Source organism: Cnephaeus nilssonii (assembly GCF_951640355.1).
Source record: "Cnephaeus nilssonii genome assembly, chromosome: 9".
NCBI lineage: Eukaryota > Metazoa > Chordata > Mammalia > Chiroptera > Vespertilionidae > Cnephaeus > Cnephaeus nilssonii.
In genome coordinates, this window is record NC_137080.1 from 55994279 (window position 1) to 56012184 (window position 17906).

A 17906-nucleotide genomic window follows, 5' to 3' on the forward strand; every position below is an offset into this window, starting at 1 on the left:
GTTCATACTACCCAGAGCTATATACAGATTCATAATCCCTATTAAAATTTCAGTGGTATTTTCACAGAAATAGAAAGCAATTCTAAAATTTATATATAACCAAAAAAGACACCAAATAGCCAAAGCAATCTTCAGGAAATATCAATAGAACAAAATAGAGAGCCCAGAAATACAGCCACACATACTAGGTGTACCAGTTCATAATGGCGGATTTTGTAATCAAAGAAAACACAATAATTTCAAGAGAAACATCAAAAGAGCTTTATTCAAAGTAATGTCCATTGCTAGCTACACATTTCCCCCATCTTTCAGGTAATTTGTGGATACCATCCCAATAGAACTTTTCTTGTTTTGAGGCAAATCATTCAGAGACCCAATTTTCTACTTCTTCGTACATTTTAAAGTGCTGCTCAGAAAGTGCGTGTGCCATCGATCGGAACAAGTGGTAATCTGAAGGAGCAAGGTCTGGTGAATACGGTGGGTGGGTTAATACTTCCCAGGCAAGATCTGTTAACGTGTCTTTAACTGGTTTTGAAGTGTGTGATGGTGCATTAGCATGAAGCAAAATTACTTTGCCATGTCTTCTGGAAAATTCTGGTCATTTCACAATCAAAGCGTGGTTCAAATTGATTATTTGTTGTTGGTAGCAATCATTATTAACGGTTTCACCTGGTTTTAGAAGCTCATAATATACCACACCTTCCTGATCCCACCAAACACAGAGCATTGTCTTCTTTCTGAAGCGATTTGGCCTTGCAGTCAATGTTGATGGTTGACCTGGATCAACCCAGTTGATGTGGCACCCGTTTTCCTTCCTTTAAAATCTTTCCCATTGCTTGTATAAACAATCAGAAATTGTTTGCTGAGCAACATTTAATCTTTCTGCAAGTTGTTTTTGAGTTTGACACGCATCTTCATCCAATAATGCTTGTAATTGTTGGTCTTCAAACTTTTTCGGTTGACCTGGACGTTCTTTGTCTTTCACATCAAAATCATTACTTTTAAAGCATTTAAACCAGCATTCACAAGTATCTGGAGATGGAGCATGTTCACCATAAGCTTCCCGAAGTATACAATAACTTTTTCTTCAAAATAAAGTAATGAATTAAACTTCCCGCAAATGCTTTTTTTTGGCACAAAATTCGACATTTTTAAGCGTAAAAGTATCTATGATGTTTAACACCTTCAGCAAATTTGACATATGAAGTTTTGAAGCTTGCTGTCAATACAACAAAATAGCATACATATCAAATCATACATATATATATATATATATATATATATATATATATATATATATATCAACATATGTGTAACTCCATCTATTGAAAAAAATCCGCATTATTAACTGGTACACCTAGTATGTGCTCAATTACGACAAAGGAGCTAAGAATACACAATGTAGAAAGGACAATTTTAATAAATGGTGTTGGGAAAATTGGACAGCCATATGCAAAAGAATGAAACTGGGCCACTACCTTACACTATACACAAAAAACAACTCAAAATGAAGATTTGAACATATAAGCTGAAACCATAAAACATCTAGAATAAAGCATAAGTGATAATCTTTCTGACATAGGTCTTGATGATTTTTTAAATCTGACCTCAAAAGAAAAGGCAACAAAAGGAAAAATAAACGAGTGGGACTACATCCAACTAATAAGCTTCTTCACAGCAAAGGAAACCGTCAACAAAACTAAAAGGCAACCTACCAAATGGGAGAATATAATTGCAAATCATATCTCTGAAAAGGGGTTAATATCCACAAATAGAGCTCATACAGCCCTAGCCTGTTTGACTCAGTGGATAGAGCATTGATCTGAAGACTGGAGGTTCTATTCTGGTCAAGGGCACATATCTCGATTGCAGGCTCCATCCTGGCTCTGGTTGAGGCCCATGTGGGAGGCGACCAGTCCATGTGTCTCTCTCACATGGGTGTTTCTGTGTGTTCCCCCTCCCTTCTGCTCTCTCTAAAAATCGATGGAAAAATATCTTCAGGTGAGGATTAACAAAACAAACAAAAACCTCATACAAATCAATAGCAAAAAAGCAAGTAGTTCAATTAAAAATGGACAGAAGATCTGAATAGACATTTTTCCAAAAAAGACATACTGATGGCCAACAGGTACATAAAATGATGCTCAACATCATTAATTATTAGGAAATGCAAATAAAATCCACAATGAACTATCACCTCACACATGTTAGTTAGAATGGCTGTTTTTAAAAAGACAAGAAATAACAAGTATTGGCAAGGATGTGGAAAAAAGGGAACCCTGTTTACTGTTACTGGGAATGTAAATTGGTGCAACCAGCATAGAATAAAGTATGCAGATTCCTCAAAAAAATTAAAAATAGAACTGCAGTTGGTTAGAACATTGTCCCATATGCTAAAAGGTCGTGGATTTGATTCCCAGTCAGGGCACATACATAGGTTGCAAGTTCGGTCTAGTTAAGGCAAGTAAGATATCTATCTATCTCTTTCTCTCTCTCTCTCTCTCTCTCTCTCTCTCTCTCTCTCTCTCTCTCTCTCTCTCTCTTTCTCTTTCTCTGAAATCAGTAAGCATGTCCTGGGGTGAAGATTAAAAAAAAATAGAACTGCATAATCCAGAAATTCCACACGTGGATATTTATCCAAAGTAAATGAAAACTCTAATTACAAAATATATGCACCCCATGTTCATTGCACCATTATTTATATTAGTCAAGATATGGAAACAACCCCAGTACCCATCAATAGATGAATGAATAAAGAAAGTGTTATACACACACACACACACACACACACACACACACACACACACATTATACACACATCCAGTGGACTATTAGCCTACCTAATAATAGACAAATATGCAAATTGACCGTACCTTTGCTATGCCCACAATTGGCCAGGAGGTGCGGGGGGGCGGGACTCGGGGTGGCCAGGGTGGCCAATTGGGCCAGCAGGATGCTGAGCTCGTGTCGCCAGTGGCGGCCCAAGCTCAGCCTCTGCGCCATGGCTGTGCTGTGACACAGAAGGGGCCTCTGGGGCAGCGAGCTCACGTCCCGCCACGGACCATCAAAAGCGGGGGAGCTGGGTGCCTGTCCGCTCCGACACCAGGCCTTTCAGAAGCCTCCGGCACTGCGAAGGCTTCTGAAAGGCCTGGTGCACCAGCGGACAGGCACCCAGCTCCCCCGTGATCGAAAGTGAAAGCGTGTAGGGGACCCTACACGTGCATGATTTAATCATGCACTGGGCCTCTAGTTTAGCCATAAAAGAAAATGAAATCTTGCCACTGGTAACATCATGGATGGATCTCGAGGGCACTATGCAAAGTGAAATAAGTCAGAGAAAGCAAAAACCATATGATCACTCTTATATGAAGAATCTAAAAATAATAATAAGAGAAATCCAAGCTCATGGGTACAGAAAACACATTGGTGGTTGCAAGAGGTGGGTGGTGGGGTGGGAGAAATGGCTGAACTATTTGTTTGTTTTTTGGTTGGGGAAGGGTTTGTTTAAATTAAATTTTAAAAATTTAAAATATATTTTTTTAAATAAACATTTTCTGTACAAAGGACTTACTGGGTATAATTAACTATTTAAATTTAGTCTATGCAATTTTTTTAGATTTTTTAGCTGCTGTTAAATATGGAAGAAACCTTAAATTTTACACTTCAATTTCTTAAGTTCTGTTTTTGGATTTTAACATAATTCTTTATACTTGTTATATCTAACTATATTAGTGAAATAATTGCTATATTATACTGAGTGGAAAACTACACAAAGAGCATATGCTCAAAGTAAGATTAATATACATAACAATTCTATACCATGTTTGACATGTAGTTTTAACTAATTATGTGGTGATCTTCAATTAAATTCAGAGAAATTAATTTTTAAAATTCCCATTAAGTTACTTTTTATTTTCTTAATCCACAGCAAGTTGGCATTGATAAAGGTGATATTCCTGACCTCACACAGGTAAGTGATTCTTTGAGTGGAAGATTCAGTGTACATGAAATTATTATTCTGTAGTTTTTCATAAAAGGTCTTACCTAGATCATTGATAAAGTCTTGTAAGTATTTAAAAGTACTCAATGTATTTTAAATGTAGGCCAATGGACTTTCTTGGAAATTATTCTAGTTTATTTTTTCTAGCTATTAAATATATTTCTAGAGGTAATATGAATATTTTCCTGCCCTTATAAACATAGTTTCTTCTTAAAAGGCAACTGAATTTACTTACTGAGGTCATATTTTCATTCTTGAACTTGAATCAAAAGGGAGCCTTGAATATTGTTTTAAAAAATATTTTATCTATGAAAAGATATTTGTAGGCATGATAATCAAGACATTTGAATTTGTCTTCCTGCTTGTTCTTCTAGATTTCAGCATGCCCCGGTGCGAAGAAGGGGCATGAACGGGCAAACTCTGATACAGTTCTACCACGCTGATTTTTGTCTTTATTTGTAAAATATCCAAATAAATAATGCATGTTAACCTAGAAAGTTGAATATGAAAATATTCAGCTCAATGAATAGCTTTTAGAAATGATAAATCATCTTTATTCAGCTCTATAGGCAGCTCACTGTAGAATAAAAGAAAAACTGGATGTATTGTTAGAAGTGCTCTCAGTTAGTAAGAAAATAGGTCCTCCTTTGTCTTACTTAGTTAGGGCAGAGCCTAAAGGAAGACAAGGAAAGGTTTAAAGGAATACTTAATACTGTTTTGTTTTTAAAATTATAGAATTATAGTAAATCATCAAAAGAAGGAATCACATACTTGCATTTAATTTATAGTGGTACTATAAAATTTATTATAATTTATATGATCTCTCTAGAGTTCAGAGACATAATATTTTTAAAAATATATTTTTATTGATTTCAGACAAGAAGGGAGAAGGAGAGAGAGATAGAAACATCAGTGATTAGAGAGAATCATCGATTGGCTGCCTCCTGCATGCCCCCTACTGGGGATCGAGCTCGCAACCTGAGCATGTGCCCTTGACCAGAATCAAACCCAGGACCCTTTAGTTCACAGGCCAGTTCACAGGCCGACTTTATCCACTGAGCCAAACAGGCTATGGCGACATATTTTATATAATGTTATGTGTTATCACAATTTGGTGAACAGAGATAAAATCCTTAAGATACAGTCTTGCCCTGGGCCTAATAAAAAGGTATTCTTTGGTAGAGATCCATTAGACTCTGGTATTTCATATCCTCTACTTTTGTTATGATTTATAGAGCCACATAAACTTCACTATTAATGTTTAATTTGTAAATCACCTCCTCATTAAAAAAATTTTTTGTAGCTCATTTCTCCAGTATATATTTACATCTCAGTACAAGAGTATTGTGTGCTTCTGAAATTTCTTAAGCTACCTAATTGTGATTTCTGTTGGGATTATAAGTAACAGAGCTAATTCTTATTTAGAGCCCCTTCCATAGGTCCAAAGGAGACTTCTAATTGAACTGGGGATTTAGACCCACTGGGACAGTATAGTCAAGTCCTAGCTGGAATGTGAGCTGCTCTAGGTAGGGTTAATCCTTTAAACCGTGCTAGACCAGAATTAATCTACAGATGGGTCAGAAATGCTACTTTTTGTGGGCTCAGTTTAACTCCTTTGAGATTAGGTTCTGTTCTCTGCCAGACCTCTCTGTGGCCACCATGGCACTCAATCTAGCTGTGACAATAAAAACACCAGACGTGGGAGAGGGTTAGAGAGGAGATGGAGACCAGAAGGGTTACCTATTGACTGGGAGAAGGAGTAAGCTGCTTAGTAACTCAAAAAAGGATTAGAATTCCTCTTGCTGCAAGATGGAACAGAGGAACTTAATGGCTATCCTTTAGGTTAGAAATTGCATAATAACTATCAGTGTGGACATCGGTAGCCCTTTTTAAATTGTGCATCTAATGTCATCATAAGTGCATTTAAATGACTTATGTGTATCAGTGACATTTCCTTTAAAAACATTCAAAAGTTTGTTTTGGGTAAGAAGTGAATATATCAGAACTGATATATTTCTCAGCACTTTCAAATGGTTTCTTAAATCTAATGATCAAAAATTTGAATGATCTTTTGGTTGCTTTTTTCCCATTTGTGTTTTTTTAATTGTATTTATTGGGGTGACATTGGTTAATAAAATTATATAGGTGTCAGGTGTACACTTCTATAATTCATCATCTGTATATTGTATTGTGTGTTCACCACCCCAAGTCATTTAGCCCCCCTTTACCCTCTTCTACATCCCCTCTAACCCCCCTTTTCCTTCTGGTAATCACCATGCTATTGTCTGTGTCTGTGAGTTTGTGTTTTTTTTTGTCTTACCTCACCTTTTTCACTCAGCCCCCCTCCCCCTCCCCTTAATGATGCTTTATAATCTAAAGCCTCTGAATTTTAGATGGATGCTTCCTTTTTTATTCTAGACTCAAAATTATTTATGAATTTGTTCCAAGAAAATGATTTTCAAAATAGTATTTCCTGTTTGGTGTGTGTGTGCGCATTCCAAATTTAAATTATCTCCATTTATGAAAAACATCTTAGGTTTTGATGGCAGGAATTCTGGTTGACCTGAAAACTACTGGTAAAGAAAAGTCTCCTTTTAAAGACTGTACCATTGATGAATCGGTAACCGTAATATATTGCTGTTATCTATTGGCTTTCACAGGCTGACTTATTCTTGGGTTGGTGTTTCCGTCTAAATGGTCTATTGACTTTGGCATTTTAAAAATAAGTAACTAATTATACTTTGTTAACCTTAAATTTCTTTACAATAGCAAAGGCATTCTCAGAGTTTTGCTCCTTGGAAATTTTAGTTTTGCTTTATTGCCTCCTATACACCAGGATATGCTCAGCACCATAGATACAGTTGAGAAGAAGGCTGGTATTCCTGCACTCCTGAACATTACTATCAAACAGTTTTTTTTTTTTTGTCTGCATACATTTGAAAACTTTATTTCTGTTAGATTTCACAGTACTTACAAGTAATATAAATGATGAAGCATTTTAAACCTCTAAGATAAAATGCTCCAAACTTAATTTTATGTGCCACATATTGCAAAATAACTCCTCTTAAAGACAAAAGTCAATTTTGTAGTCTGTGTTCTTGATCAGATTTCCATTATGGCTATTGTGACTGTTAATTTGTTTTCTAAAAAGTCTTCCTAAAATTGCTAAGAAACTTTGCAAAAAAAAAAAAAAAAAAAGAAATTGCAAACTCTGTTCCTGGTTTTTATTTTTGTTGTTTAGCTACCTAAAAAATGTAATAGGAGAATATACTACCTCTTTTTTATGCTGTCCTATATTGTTCTCTATTCTGTGTCTGTAAGTAGCATTTGTTGTTGTTTTTAACAGGCTTAGCACAGAATCACATTTCCTTTACATTGTACTTACCATTCAGAGGACCTGAGTCTTCTAAATGGAGAATGGTTCTATCACTTGACACATTTTTTCCATACTGTGATCCCATATTAAAAATTTAAAAAATGAAGTATGCCTCCTAGATTCCATTATTATGAAAATTGTAATTATTATTATAATTTTAAAGTTACCAGGTATGGATACACCTAAAAATTATGAAGCCATTACTATTTTCTTCCCTTTAAGGTTACAATGTACACTTTGTTTATTAAATTAGCACAACCTTATAGATGACTATTTCTTCTATACAGCAAAATTTTCTTTATTTTTACAAACTTCTTTTTTATATATTCAGAGGCATACTTGTTACAGTAGTTTACTGGAATTTGTTGAGTAAGTCCACTTTCACCTGAGTTATATTTTAAACTTTTAATTTTTATAATTTTCTAGATTTATTATACCCCCTGCTAGTCCTTATTCTTTCTACATTATAGTCATTAACTTTTTAGATAATGCTCATAGGGTTGTTTCTACCGTACCTTCATCACTTTGATCACATTAATATTTTGTTCACTTAGTAATTTATATTTATAAACTTATGTTTGCTTCACTTAGTAATTTATACTTATAATAATCACATGATTATTGAGACCATTTATGATTCTATTTGTAAAATTTAAGTGAATATTAAATAAATATCCTAAACTTTAAAAATCAAAATTTTTTAATATAATTTTATTTTAAATTGTCACTCTAGGTACCATATAAAATTACAGTGATATGAATTTTTTTGAGTTATGTGAACTATTTCAACAGTTAGCATAGTTCTTCAAAATTAATTTCATATTAATTTAAATACAATTATTAGAATTCAGTTTATCTATGTAGTTATATATTTTATTCATTAAATGCTATTCTCTGAATGCCTATGCTGCTAAGGTCAAATTTGGGTTAAAATTATATGAGAAAGATGAAATTAAAATTTTGATGCTTGAGGAATAGAGTGGAATATTGTTTGAATCTCTTATTTCTCTTTCTAATATACAGTAAAATGCCATCACTTTATATTGCCTAAAATATTATGAAAACAGTTACTTTTCAATAAAGTGGTTGAAATATATTAAATCTGCCAATACACATAGTCCATTATAACATTATTATATTTGATAGTTATTTTATTATAGAAATAAATTAAATGCCTCAATAATAAGAAAATCTTAATTGTTATTAGCTACTAAAGATGTATTCTTTTCCCCACAACTATCACTTACCCCCCCTTTTTTTTAGTATAGTAGCAATTTTTCCTAACATTTCAGTCAAACGTGGATAAGTGAGATTTTACTGTATTTTCAAATTTCTGTTACTTTGTACTTGAGCACTTATATTTTTGACTTGGATATAAATACCTATTCTTTTTTCACTGTGGTCTTATGGAAACATATGGTGAATTGGATTAAACTTAGTTTACTGCATATAAGTAATACGTTAGAAAAAAGTTTATCCAATGTATACTCTACACTGAAACCACACTGTAACACTATTTGTTATGCAGGGGAGTTAAGTATATATAGGATTGGCCTGTCTGAGATTCCAGGGAATTTAAAGATTTTTAACACTAAAAGACCCTAGAATGTAATCATCTCACATATATATTGGGGTCCACTCACAGACCTCCACCATGCAAGGTTACAGTGACGTTCCAGTGTGTTTACTTTGCAAGCAAGCAATCCAGACATTTATTTTTACTTTCTTATTGTAGGCTCCCAGCAGTCTCATGGAGACCCTTGAACAGCATCTAAATACATTAGAAGGAAAGAAACCTGGAAACAAGTACGCATTAGTTGTATATTATAAATAAGATGAAAAATGTTAGAATTGTTCTTTATAAGAATGAGATTTATCACAGTACAACTTATACTACTACAGTTTTAGGGTATGCTTTATTGTAATTCTCCTGGGTTTCCTCAAACCGCCCCCACCTCCCCCCCACCCCCCGTCCCATTAACTCATGACAGTGCGACCCCACCTGCAACAATCTGTCTGCAGGCGAATGCAGCAAATGAGTAGGTTGCACCTATGTTAACTGAACTTGCTGATTTATGTATTTGCCCTTAGAAGGGATTCACAATAATCAGAAAAAGAGTTGCTTATGTTTAAAAATTGAGGCTGTTATCATTGGGCCTACGTAAAGCAAGCACAATTTCACAAGCAGCCTTGAACACTGTTGTGTTACCAACCTCACTGTTAAAAAAAAAAAAAAAAAAGCCCTTGAGTATAGTTTCTTGGACTCCAGACTCTTCCCACTTGAACCCTTCAGCATGGCATGCTGCTGACATTCCACTAAGATCTTTTTATAGAGTGGCAATTAAGCAGTGGTAAGTGCAATTTTACTGGATTTTTATACCTGTGTTTGGCACTTACATTTTTTTACTATTTTTCCTCAATACATGCAAAAAATGTCCAGTTTCCATTCCTTATTATTTATTTATTTATTTTGCTCTGGCAGGTGTCAAACTTGTGCATTCACAAGACCCAGTGCTTTCCGCTCTTTGTGCCTTGCTGGTCCTGGATGCCAACCCCCTTATCTCTGTCTGTGTAAATCTCACACATCCCGGGAGGGACATTTCATGAAACCTTCCTTCATCACGCTCTGCCCTGTGTTGTGGCCATTTTTTTCACACATGTGGTTTAAATAGATTTTCTAATTCTAAAGGTCAGGGATGATTTTATACTTCATTATCTCCCCCTTAACACTTAGTATAGCTCTCTCCACAGAGTCAGCTTGAAATGTCTTGGTGGTTTGTCCTGGCTTTATGTTTAGTCCACTGAGCTTGACAGCAGAAGTTAACAGAGACAACTTAATAACTGGTCATGACAGATCTGTAGGCCGATCAGAGATATTACCTGCAGTACAGCTACCAAAAGGCAGCTCCTTTCTGCTCTCTTCTCCCAGAATCTAGACTAGTGTCCCGACCTTACTTTTGTTGTTGTTTTATTGGCTAAGTGTTATTTCTGTCATTTTCCCCAAGTTAGTATAAGAAGTATTGCCTGTTTTAAATTTTCAGTGACAAACAGTAGTGTAGGAATCTCTCAGGCGGTTATGGCAGAGCTACTGGAATGATGGACCTCTCGGGGGCTTTAGCAGGTTTGTTACCACAGCCCAGGGTGTGGCCATGGGTGATCAGCCTTTTGTGGATAGATTTATGTCAAATAAAAAACTAGAGAGTATACTAAGTCACAACAGAGATGCCCACTTCCAGATACTGCTGGGGCCATCCTGTACTACGGGATCTAGGAAGCCAAGTGAGTTGCCTTGGATTTAAGGGAAAGGAGGCAGGAAGCCTGAGAAAAGGCCCTGCTCCTGTGGCAAAGGAACCTTTTTTAGCGAAGGAAATGCAGTATGCATACCCCCAAGAGTTAGAGCCTCTTCCTTGGGCAGTTTCTCTGCACTCTTTCCCTCTCAGGTTTTCCCCCACCACACACTGCATAGTGGATTTCCTTAGTCCTAACTTCAAATCTAAATTCGCCCCCTGGTGGCTGCTGCAAATTTTTTGGAGAATTTAGCTATATATACTAACGTACATTTCCAAAAGCAGTGAAATAGTAACTTCTGTTTTGAATTACCTTTAGCTGAGCATACTTTTTCTCTCTGCTTTAAAATCATTTTATGCTTGTCATATTTCTTTTCTGAATTGGCTAAGACCGCATATGAACTTGTCTTTTGCTTATTCCCTGTTTTTAAAATAAATGAACTACAGTAGTTAACTATTTTCTTCTTTGTATGTTTGTGCTTACCTGGGAACTTAAGTGAAGGGTGAGTACTATATTGAGTGACTTTTTTTTTTTGCATTTGGTTATTACTAAAAATGCAAAAAAAAAAACACTCTTAAGAGTCCACATTTGGTATTTAGAACATTTAAAATTGATTTCTGTCCATTTTACACATCTGTGTTTTTCATTATACTTTTTTATTTGTCTTACAAGTTGACTGGCATAAATGGTTTTACTTTAGTTTGGTCTTCTTGGATCAAGACTAACAGTCTCTCTTAGATACTAGTATATATGTATGTATGTACACAAATATATATATTTCTTTTAGATTTTAGAAATCAAAGTTTTTTTCATTTATTTAGTAATCAGAAGATTTTCCCATGTCATATAACAAAAGACAATTTTATAAAGAAAATTAATTATTAAAGTTGTCTCCAGGTTAGGTAAGTGCATAAAACAAAGCATTTTTAAATGTCTTCTATAAAAATATGTATGCCCTTTATATTTAGTGCCTTAAAGAAACTGATATTTTGGAACTTTCATGCAATACTGTATGATGCACCTTTGTATATTGTTTGTTTCTATGACCCTATAGACCAAAGAGAGAATTTTATTTTATTTTATATGTGGGTTTCTAACTGTTGAGGGTGCAGGAAATGCAAGATAAACCTATTGTAAATAAAATTATTTGGAAGACAGATTTTTCACATATGTGTTTTATTTTTGTTGTTGTTTATTTTTATAACTAGCACTTATAACCAGAACTATGTAGGGGTTATTGTTGTAAATAAGAAATAACAAAATGTTCTCTTTTGATACCTTACTGTTAACATTGTGGAAGTAAACCTTGGCACTTACTATGTGCATCAGAAAAATCCACATATTAGTTTGTAGCATTTTACAAAATTTAGGGTAGATTACTTTATAGTCATTTATTCTCTTCTAAAATTATGTTTGTGCTTTATTTCCCCCAATACAGTTCACTAAGTGCTAAGTTTCTCTAGCTAAAATAAGTATAGGTCTGTAATAAATGTCATTACTTATATATAAAACATTGTAGTCTTTTCTTTTATAAAGGAGAAATGACCAATGGTAAGATAGAAAATCAACAAAGGAACAAGTAAAAGGAAGCAGTCAATGTATTGTGTAAGGGAGGAACCACTGTGCTGGGCTATGTGTGTTTCCGTCAGGACCCGCTGGGATGTGAAATGAGCACAGGCTCTGGGCATCAGACAGACTTTGACTGGATTCTTACACCCACCACTAAAGCATGAAGAGACTTGGCAAATTGCTTACCTCTCTGAACCTCGGAGCCTCAGATTTTAACCAGTGATTAACGATCCTTTTTAAAGTCATGTCCCAATGGGAGCACCTCTAGTTCGCGCCTTCCTGATGAAATCTTGTCAAAGGCTGGATCTGGTCCATGGGAACGGAGGTCACACATCCTGACAATTTAGTTTCACACAAAATAATGTTTAAGACTTTTGGTTAATTTACACGTTTATACAAAGAGTACATAAATGTATTCTCATTCAAAAATTCAGATAATACAAAATATATTTCACTGCCTACACAATGCAAGCTGCTGTGTAAAGTGCCAGGGATATAAATCATTGAGATGAGTCCCCTCACTGCTAAGAACTTAGCATCTAATGGAGAATACAGACACTTACACAGTTAAGATACAGTGCAGTAGGTGGCAAAATAGCTCCGCAGGGACAGTAGGAAATTTTCATTTGTTTGTCTAATCCATGGGGTAACTACATGTGTCATTTAGTAATAGCATTCGTGTAGGAGCTTGGCAAAATAATTCTTGTGCCAATTATGATGTTTTATGCTTATATTTGAGCGTGATATTCTTTAATGGCAGATAGAACAATTCTATCATTTTTATTATAGCTTTATTATTGCCATGGAGTATACAATATGTTAGAAATGTTTACGTATTAGCTTAAAAACATATTTCAAAAAGCGCTTGCACATCCTCAGTTCTCTTTTCTGTAATAGTAGTATTCCTCATGTGTCAGTACCACTGAGCAGTGCTTCATGACATTGCTTGAGAGATCATTTAATTTCAATTAATTCATTCTTAGAAAGTGACCATGTCGAATGGCTTCTATGTTTCCTTTGCCAAGTTCAGGCTGTTTTTCCTTGGATTTTTATTTAGACTTCGTTCCCTTCCTTTTCCACACAGATAAAGGAAAAAATGGTGGGAGTGGAGAAATTATTAGTCAAAAACGCATTAGAGAATTTTTGAACTCCTGCTATACAAGATTTTTAGGTGCCTAAGTAGCTTTTGGGACATAGAGCACACTGTGATTCACTTGTTTCAGTAGGCCCTTTGAAATAAGCAATGTAGATAAATGTATATCCTTTTCTTTATAGGATATGTCATTCTTAAGATTATATTTAGCCAAACTACACATAACCAAATTAAATGTTACCTTTATTCTTCTACCTTCATAATATAGTAGAAATTTCTATGTGCCTTTTCTTTACATTAATTTTAAGTAAAAACTAAATTTAAATAGAAAATGGCAGGCATATATTTGCAAATGAACTTGACCATAAAAGGTATTAATCCGGCATATACTACTACTAGATTTGTTTTGCTATATCCAATAACAAAAATTCATGATAGTGTATAAAATTCAGTTACTAACTCTCTGCTAATTCTTTTCTGCTACTGCTACATGTGATATTTTCCTCTATAGATAAGTAGCAAGACATCCCTGACATCCTATAAGACCCTGACTATAGGCTTCTTATTGCAATGTATTTTTATTCCTTTTGTTTTATTGTTATTTTCCACCAACTCAGGTTGGTAAAATGTAAGCTGTTTAAGCAGATGTTTCTGAAGCACTTTGTAGAAGTGATGTGCAGTAGTCACTGCTATTCATAATATAACTTAAAAAAATATTTCTTCCTAATTTTCCTTCGCTGCTTTAGAAATAAACATTGAGATTACTGTTCATTTTTAAGCTTCCACTAGTTCTAATAGGACAATAGGAATATTTTTTATAGATTTCATTATAGCCATTAAAAAAACTTAAGGAAGTTGAGGCATATTTCAGGCACAGGGCTCATAGGGATTTTTTATTTATTTTAGTGTTTCTTTTATGCATCACAATTATGATTAATTAATCACAATATACTTTAAACTTAATGAGTTTCCTAACTTTTTGAAATAATAAATCAGAAGGTTTTTTAATTCTATAAAACATATTTTTCCCAAGTTTTAGAGAAAAAAAATTTAAATTCCAATTCGGACAGCTTATTTTTGATGGACATGGGCAATAATGATCAACTTGAAGAATTGAATTACTAAAGATATAGGGGGAAAATTTTAATTTAAGGATTTCTAATACTAGAAATTTAGTGGGTGGGAAACATTAGAAGAGGATGTCAAAAAAAGAGACATATGTACTACTATTTGTAATACCTTAAACAATAAATTTTTTTAAAAAAAATGTCATAACTGAGTAAAAGATAGAAAGTATTAAATAGTGTGTCCATTACTAAAAAAAATTGTATATAAACAAATTAATGTTTGACCAAGTGATAGTATCAAATTTAAATGCTTCTACATGTATATTTAGTTTTAATTTTTTTGTTGCCTTTTAGATCTGGTGCTCCCTCTCCATTAAGTAAGGTAAGTTTATTTTTTGTTGTGTTTTGTTTTAACAATTTTAATCATTTTCGAGGTGCAGTTTAGTGGATTACATTCACATTATTTAGCAACATTGCTATCATCAATTTTATAACTTTTTTATCTTCTAAAACAGAAACTCTGTACCCTTGAAACATTAACTTTCTACTTCCCCTATTCCAAGTCCCTGGTAGCCACTATTTTACTTTCTGTCTCTCTGATTTTGAGTACTCCAGGTACCTCATATAAGTAGAATCATCCAGTAACTATCATTTTGTGACTGGCTTATTTTTCTTAGCATAATATCTTCAAGGTTCATCCATGTTGTAACATGTCAGAATTTCCTTACTTTTCAAGACGGTATAATATTTCATTGTATGAATATACCACATTTTGTTCATTTATTCTTCTGTCAAGGAACACTTTGAGTTGCTTCCACCTTTTGGCTATTTTAAATAATGCTGCTGTGATCATGTGTGTATAAATATCCCTTCGAGTCCCTGCTTTCAATTCTTTTGGGTATTATGCAGAAGAGGAATTACTGGATCAGGTGTAATTTTATTTTTAAATTTTTTAGAAAAGGTAAGGTAAGTTTTTATGTATTCTCCTTTATATTTTCTAAGTCCAGTGTAATATCACAATGTGAACTTAGTCCTTTACAACTGAGAACAAATGTATCTGTAACATTTTATTAGTTGAAAAGCACTTTCACATACTCTAAATCACAGCCCTGTGAGACAGGTAAGGCACATGATATTATGTGTGTTTTAATGGTAAAGAAAGCAATTGTAGTTGGGAATCTTTCCACAGTGTGCCTTTGTTTTTTGTTTTCTTTTCTATTTTGGTTACTCTTTACCGGAGGATATTTTTTCCATCGATTTTTAGAGAGAGTAGAAGGGAGGGATGGAGGGAGGGAAGGAGGGAGAGAAAAAGAAACAGAGAAACACTGATGTGAGAGACATTGATTAGTTGCCTTCTGCACATGCCCCGACTAGGGGATCGAACCTGCAACCTTTTGGTGTGTGGGCCGACACCCTAACCACTGAGAAACACCAGCCAGGGCCACAAGCATGCTTTTTAGACAGCCTACTTGAATAAATGTAATTACTCCCTTACCTCCCTATCTCTTCTTTAGCATGTTTAAGGACAGGATTAGCGTTATCAGTGACAGGAGTATTTCCTCCTATAGATCTGTAGTTCATGGGTCTGCAAAGTGGAAGTGCTGTTGCTCTGTCCTGTAGATTCGGATTTGACTAGAGTGTGTTGTGCATCTTCACTTTCAGTCTTCTCCAGCCACAACTGTTACGTCTCCTAATTCTACACCAGCGAAAACTATTGACACGTCCCCACCGGTTGATTTATTTGCAACTCCATCCACGGCTGTCCCTGTCAGGTGAGTTAATGAATATTCAGTGAATGTTTATTAGTATTTTGACGAGTTGTTGTTGTTGTTTTTTATGTACTGAACCCAAATGATTTCAGAAAATGAAAGCTAATCCTAACATGTATTACTGGGGTTATTTTTAGGTACACAAAGTAAATTATTTTATACCTGATACACTTACTGAGGCCTGTACTTCTAAAAGCATAAGAAGGACCTAAGCTGTGGAAATCACCTTGTTGCCCACACATTTGGGAAAGGAAGTGGAAAAACCATGCACACATTGCAAGTTCTTCTGAAATTGGCTGACACAGAAAATGTTTTCTAAAAAGTGTTTATTCTTGTGGGAAATTCAAATGGTGGCTTAAAATGCCTTTTTTTAAAAGCTTGCAGTTGTAGATCAATTAGCTGGTGTATCTGAGGGACTCAGACTCAGGTGTTAGGAAGGGACCACTGTGGTGTTTCTAATGAGCTTTACTAGCACGTACAGGTCAGAACGGTGGTGAGAAAGGTAGAGATGACTGTACATTCTGTGAAGTCTCAGGGCTGCCTACAGTGAAGCCCCAACTCGCAGTGGCTTCCTCAAGTAATAACTTTAGGTCAACTCTTTGTTTGGCTATTTTGCCTTAGGATTCTGGTCTCATTTTGTACTATCTGTGACTCTGATTGTGAATGCCCTACATTTAGAGACTTCAATTTTGAACTAAGCAATAAATCCAAGTAATACACCCATGTTAACAATGTATGTTATCCTCTATTGCTTAGTTTGGCTTTTTATAATCTTCAACTTGGTAAAACCAAAACCTTTCTGTCTCTATACTAAGATAAGTTACTTCTTATAAAAGCTCTGATATGAATATTAATAAATATACTTTCCTATTCTGGTAGTTATACCTGTTGTATTTATTAAATGGACATCAAAAGTAGGCAAATTTCAAGGGTTTAGAAACTTTTTAAGTAGCAGAATCCATTCTTCTTGGAATTCTAATCTGTAAAAAAGATAAAGATGTAATTGCTGTTTATGAAGAGGGGATGGGGAGCCTGGGACACTGATGGCTTGGTACCTGGTCTGGTGACCTTTAGGCCAGTGCTCTTTTAACCTGAATGTACATGTGAAACACTCAGGGTCATGTTAAAATAAAATTTGTGATGTAGGAGATAATGGGGTAAGCCTGAGATGTTGCATTTTTAACAGGGTCCCAGGATGTTACTAGTTCGGGGTCTATACTTTGAATAGCAAAGCTCTAGGTTCCTTCTTAGAACTTCTGCAAATGGAGGAGCTTTGAAAAATCACAGCCCCAATGAATGAAAATAAAATATATATATATAAGTATTTCCAGGTGAGTCCTCTTTATAGCCAAAACTGATATGTTGTAGTTTTATTTAGAAAACAAGGTACATTAGTAATTATTCATTTTACTATCTTTGGTTTATAAATAAAGTATTCTTCTTAAGATAAGAATTTTTTTCATTAAAAAATTTTAAAATACAGAAAAGAAAAGAAATTATCCATAATCCTCTTACCCTAATACCTTTCATATTTGGATGATGTTTCCTTTTGTCACAGTCCTCCTAATCAGCATTTCGTAACATGATTAAGAAAATTCCATCTTACTTTGAGGCATTTAGGTTTTCCCTTTTAATTTCTGCTCTGTGATCTGGTGAGTGACTCATAGCTTGAAATATGATTTAACTTTGTTGTCTATAGAGCAAGAGTTGGCAAGCTATGGCCCCAGGAGTCAAACCTATCCCG

At 34.6% G+C, this 17906-nt stretch overlaps 1 protein-coding gene across 10 annotated transcripts in view; it reads left to right on the top strand.

Annotated features, from left to right (window-relative positions):
* SNAP91 (synaptosome associated protein 91) overlaps nucleotides 1-17906 on the top strand; it is a 128979-nt gene that overhangs the window by 56506 nt on the left and 54567 nt on the right. For all 10 annotated transcript variants that reach the window (XR_013814001.1, XM_079780738.1, XM_079780737.1 and 7 more), the window contains exons 9-12: nucleotides 3929-3970; nucleotides 9112-9182; nucleotides 14748-14775; nucleotides 16056-16165. Coding sequence is in view for 9 of the 10 variants with exons in the window: in XM_079780738.1 (XP_079636864.1) it covers nucleotides 3929-3970; nucleotides 9112-9182; nucleotides 14748-14775; nucleotides 16056-16165 (251 nt within the window). In the remaining variant the exon portion in view is untranslated. The remainder of the gene's footprint in view (nucleotides 1-3928; nucleotides 3971-9111; nucleotides 9183-14747; nucleotides 14776-16055; nucleotides 16166-17906) is intronic.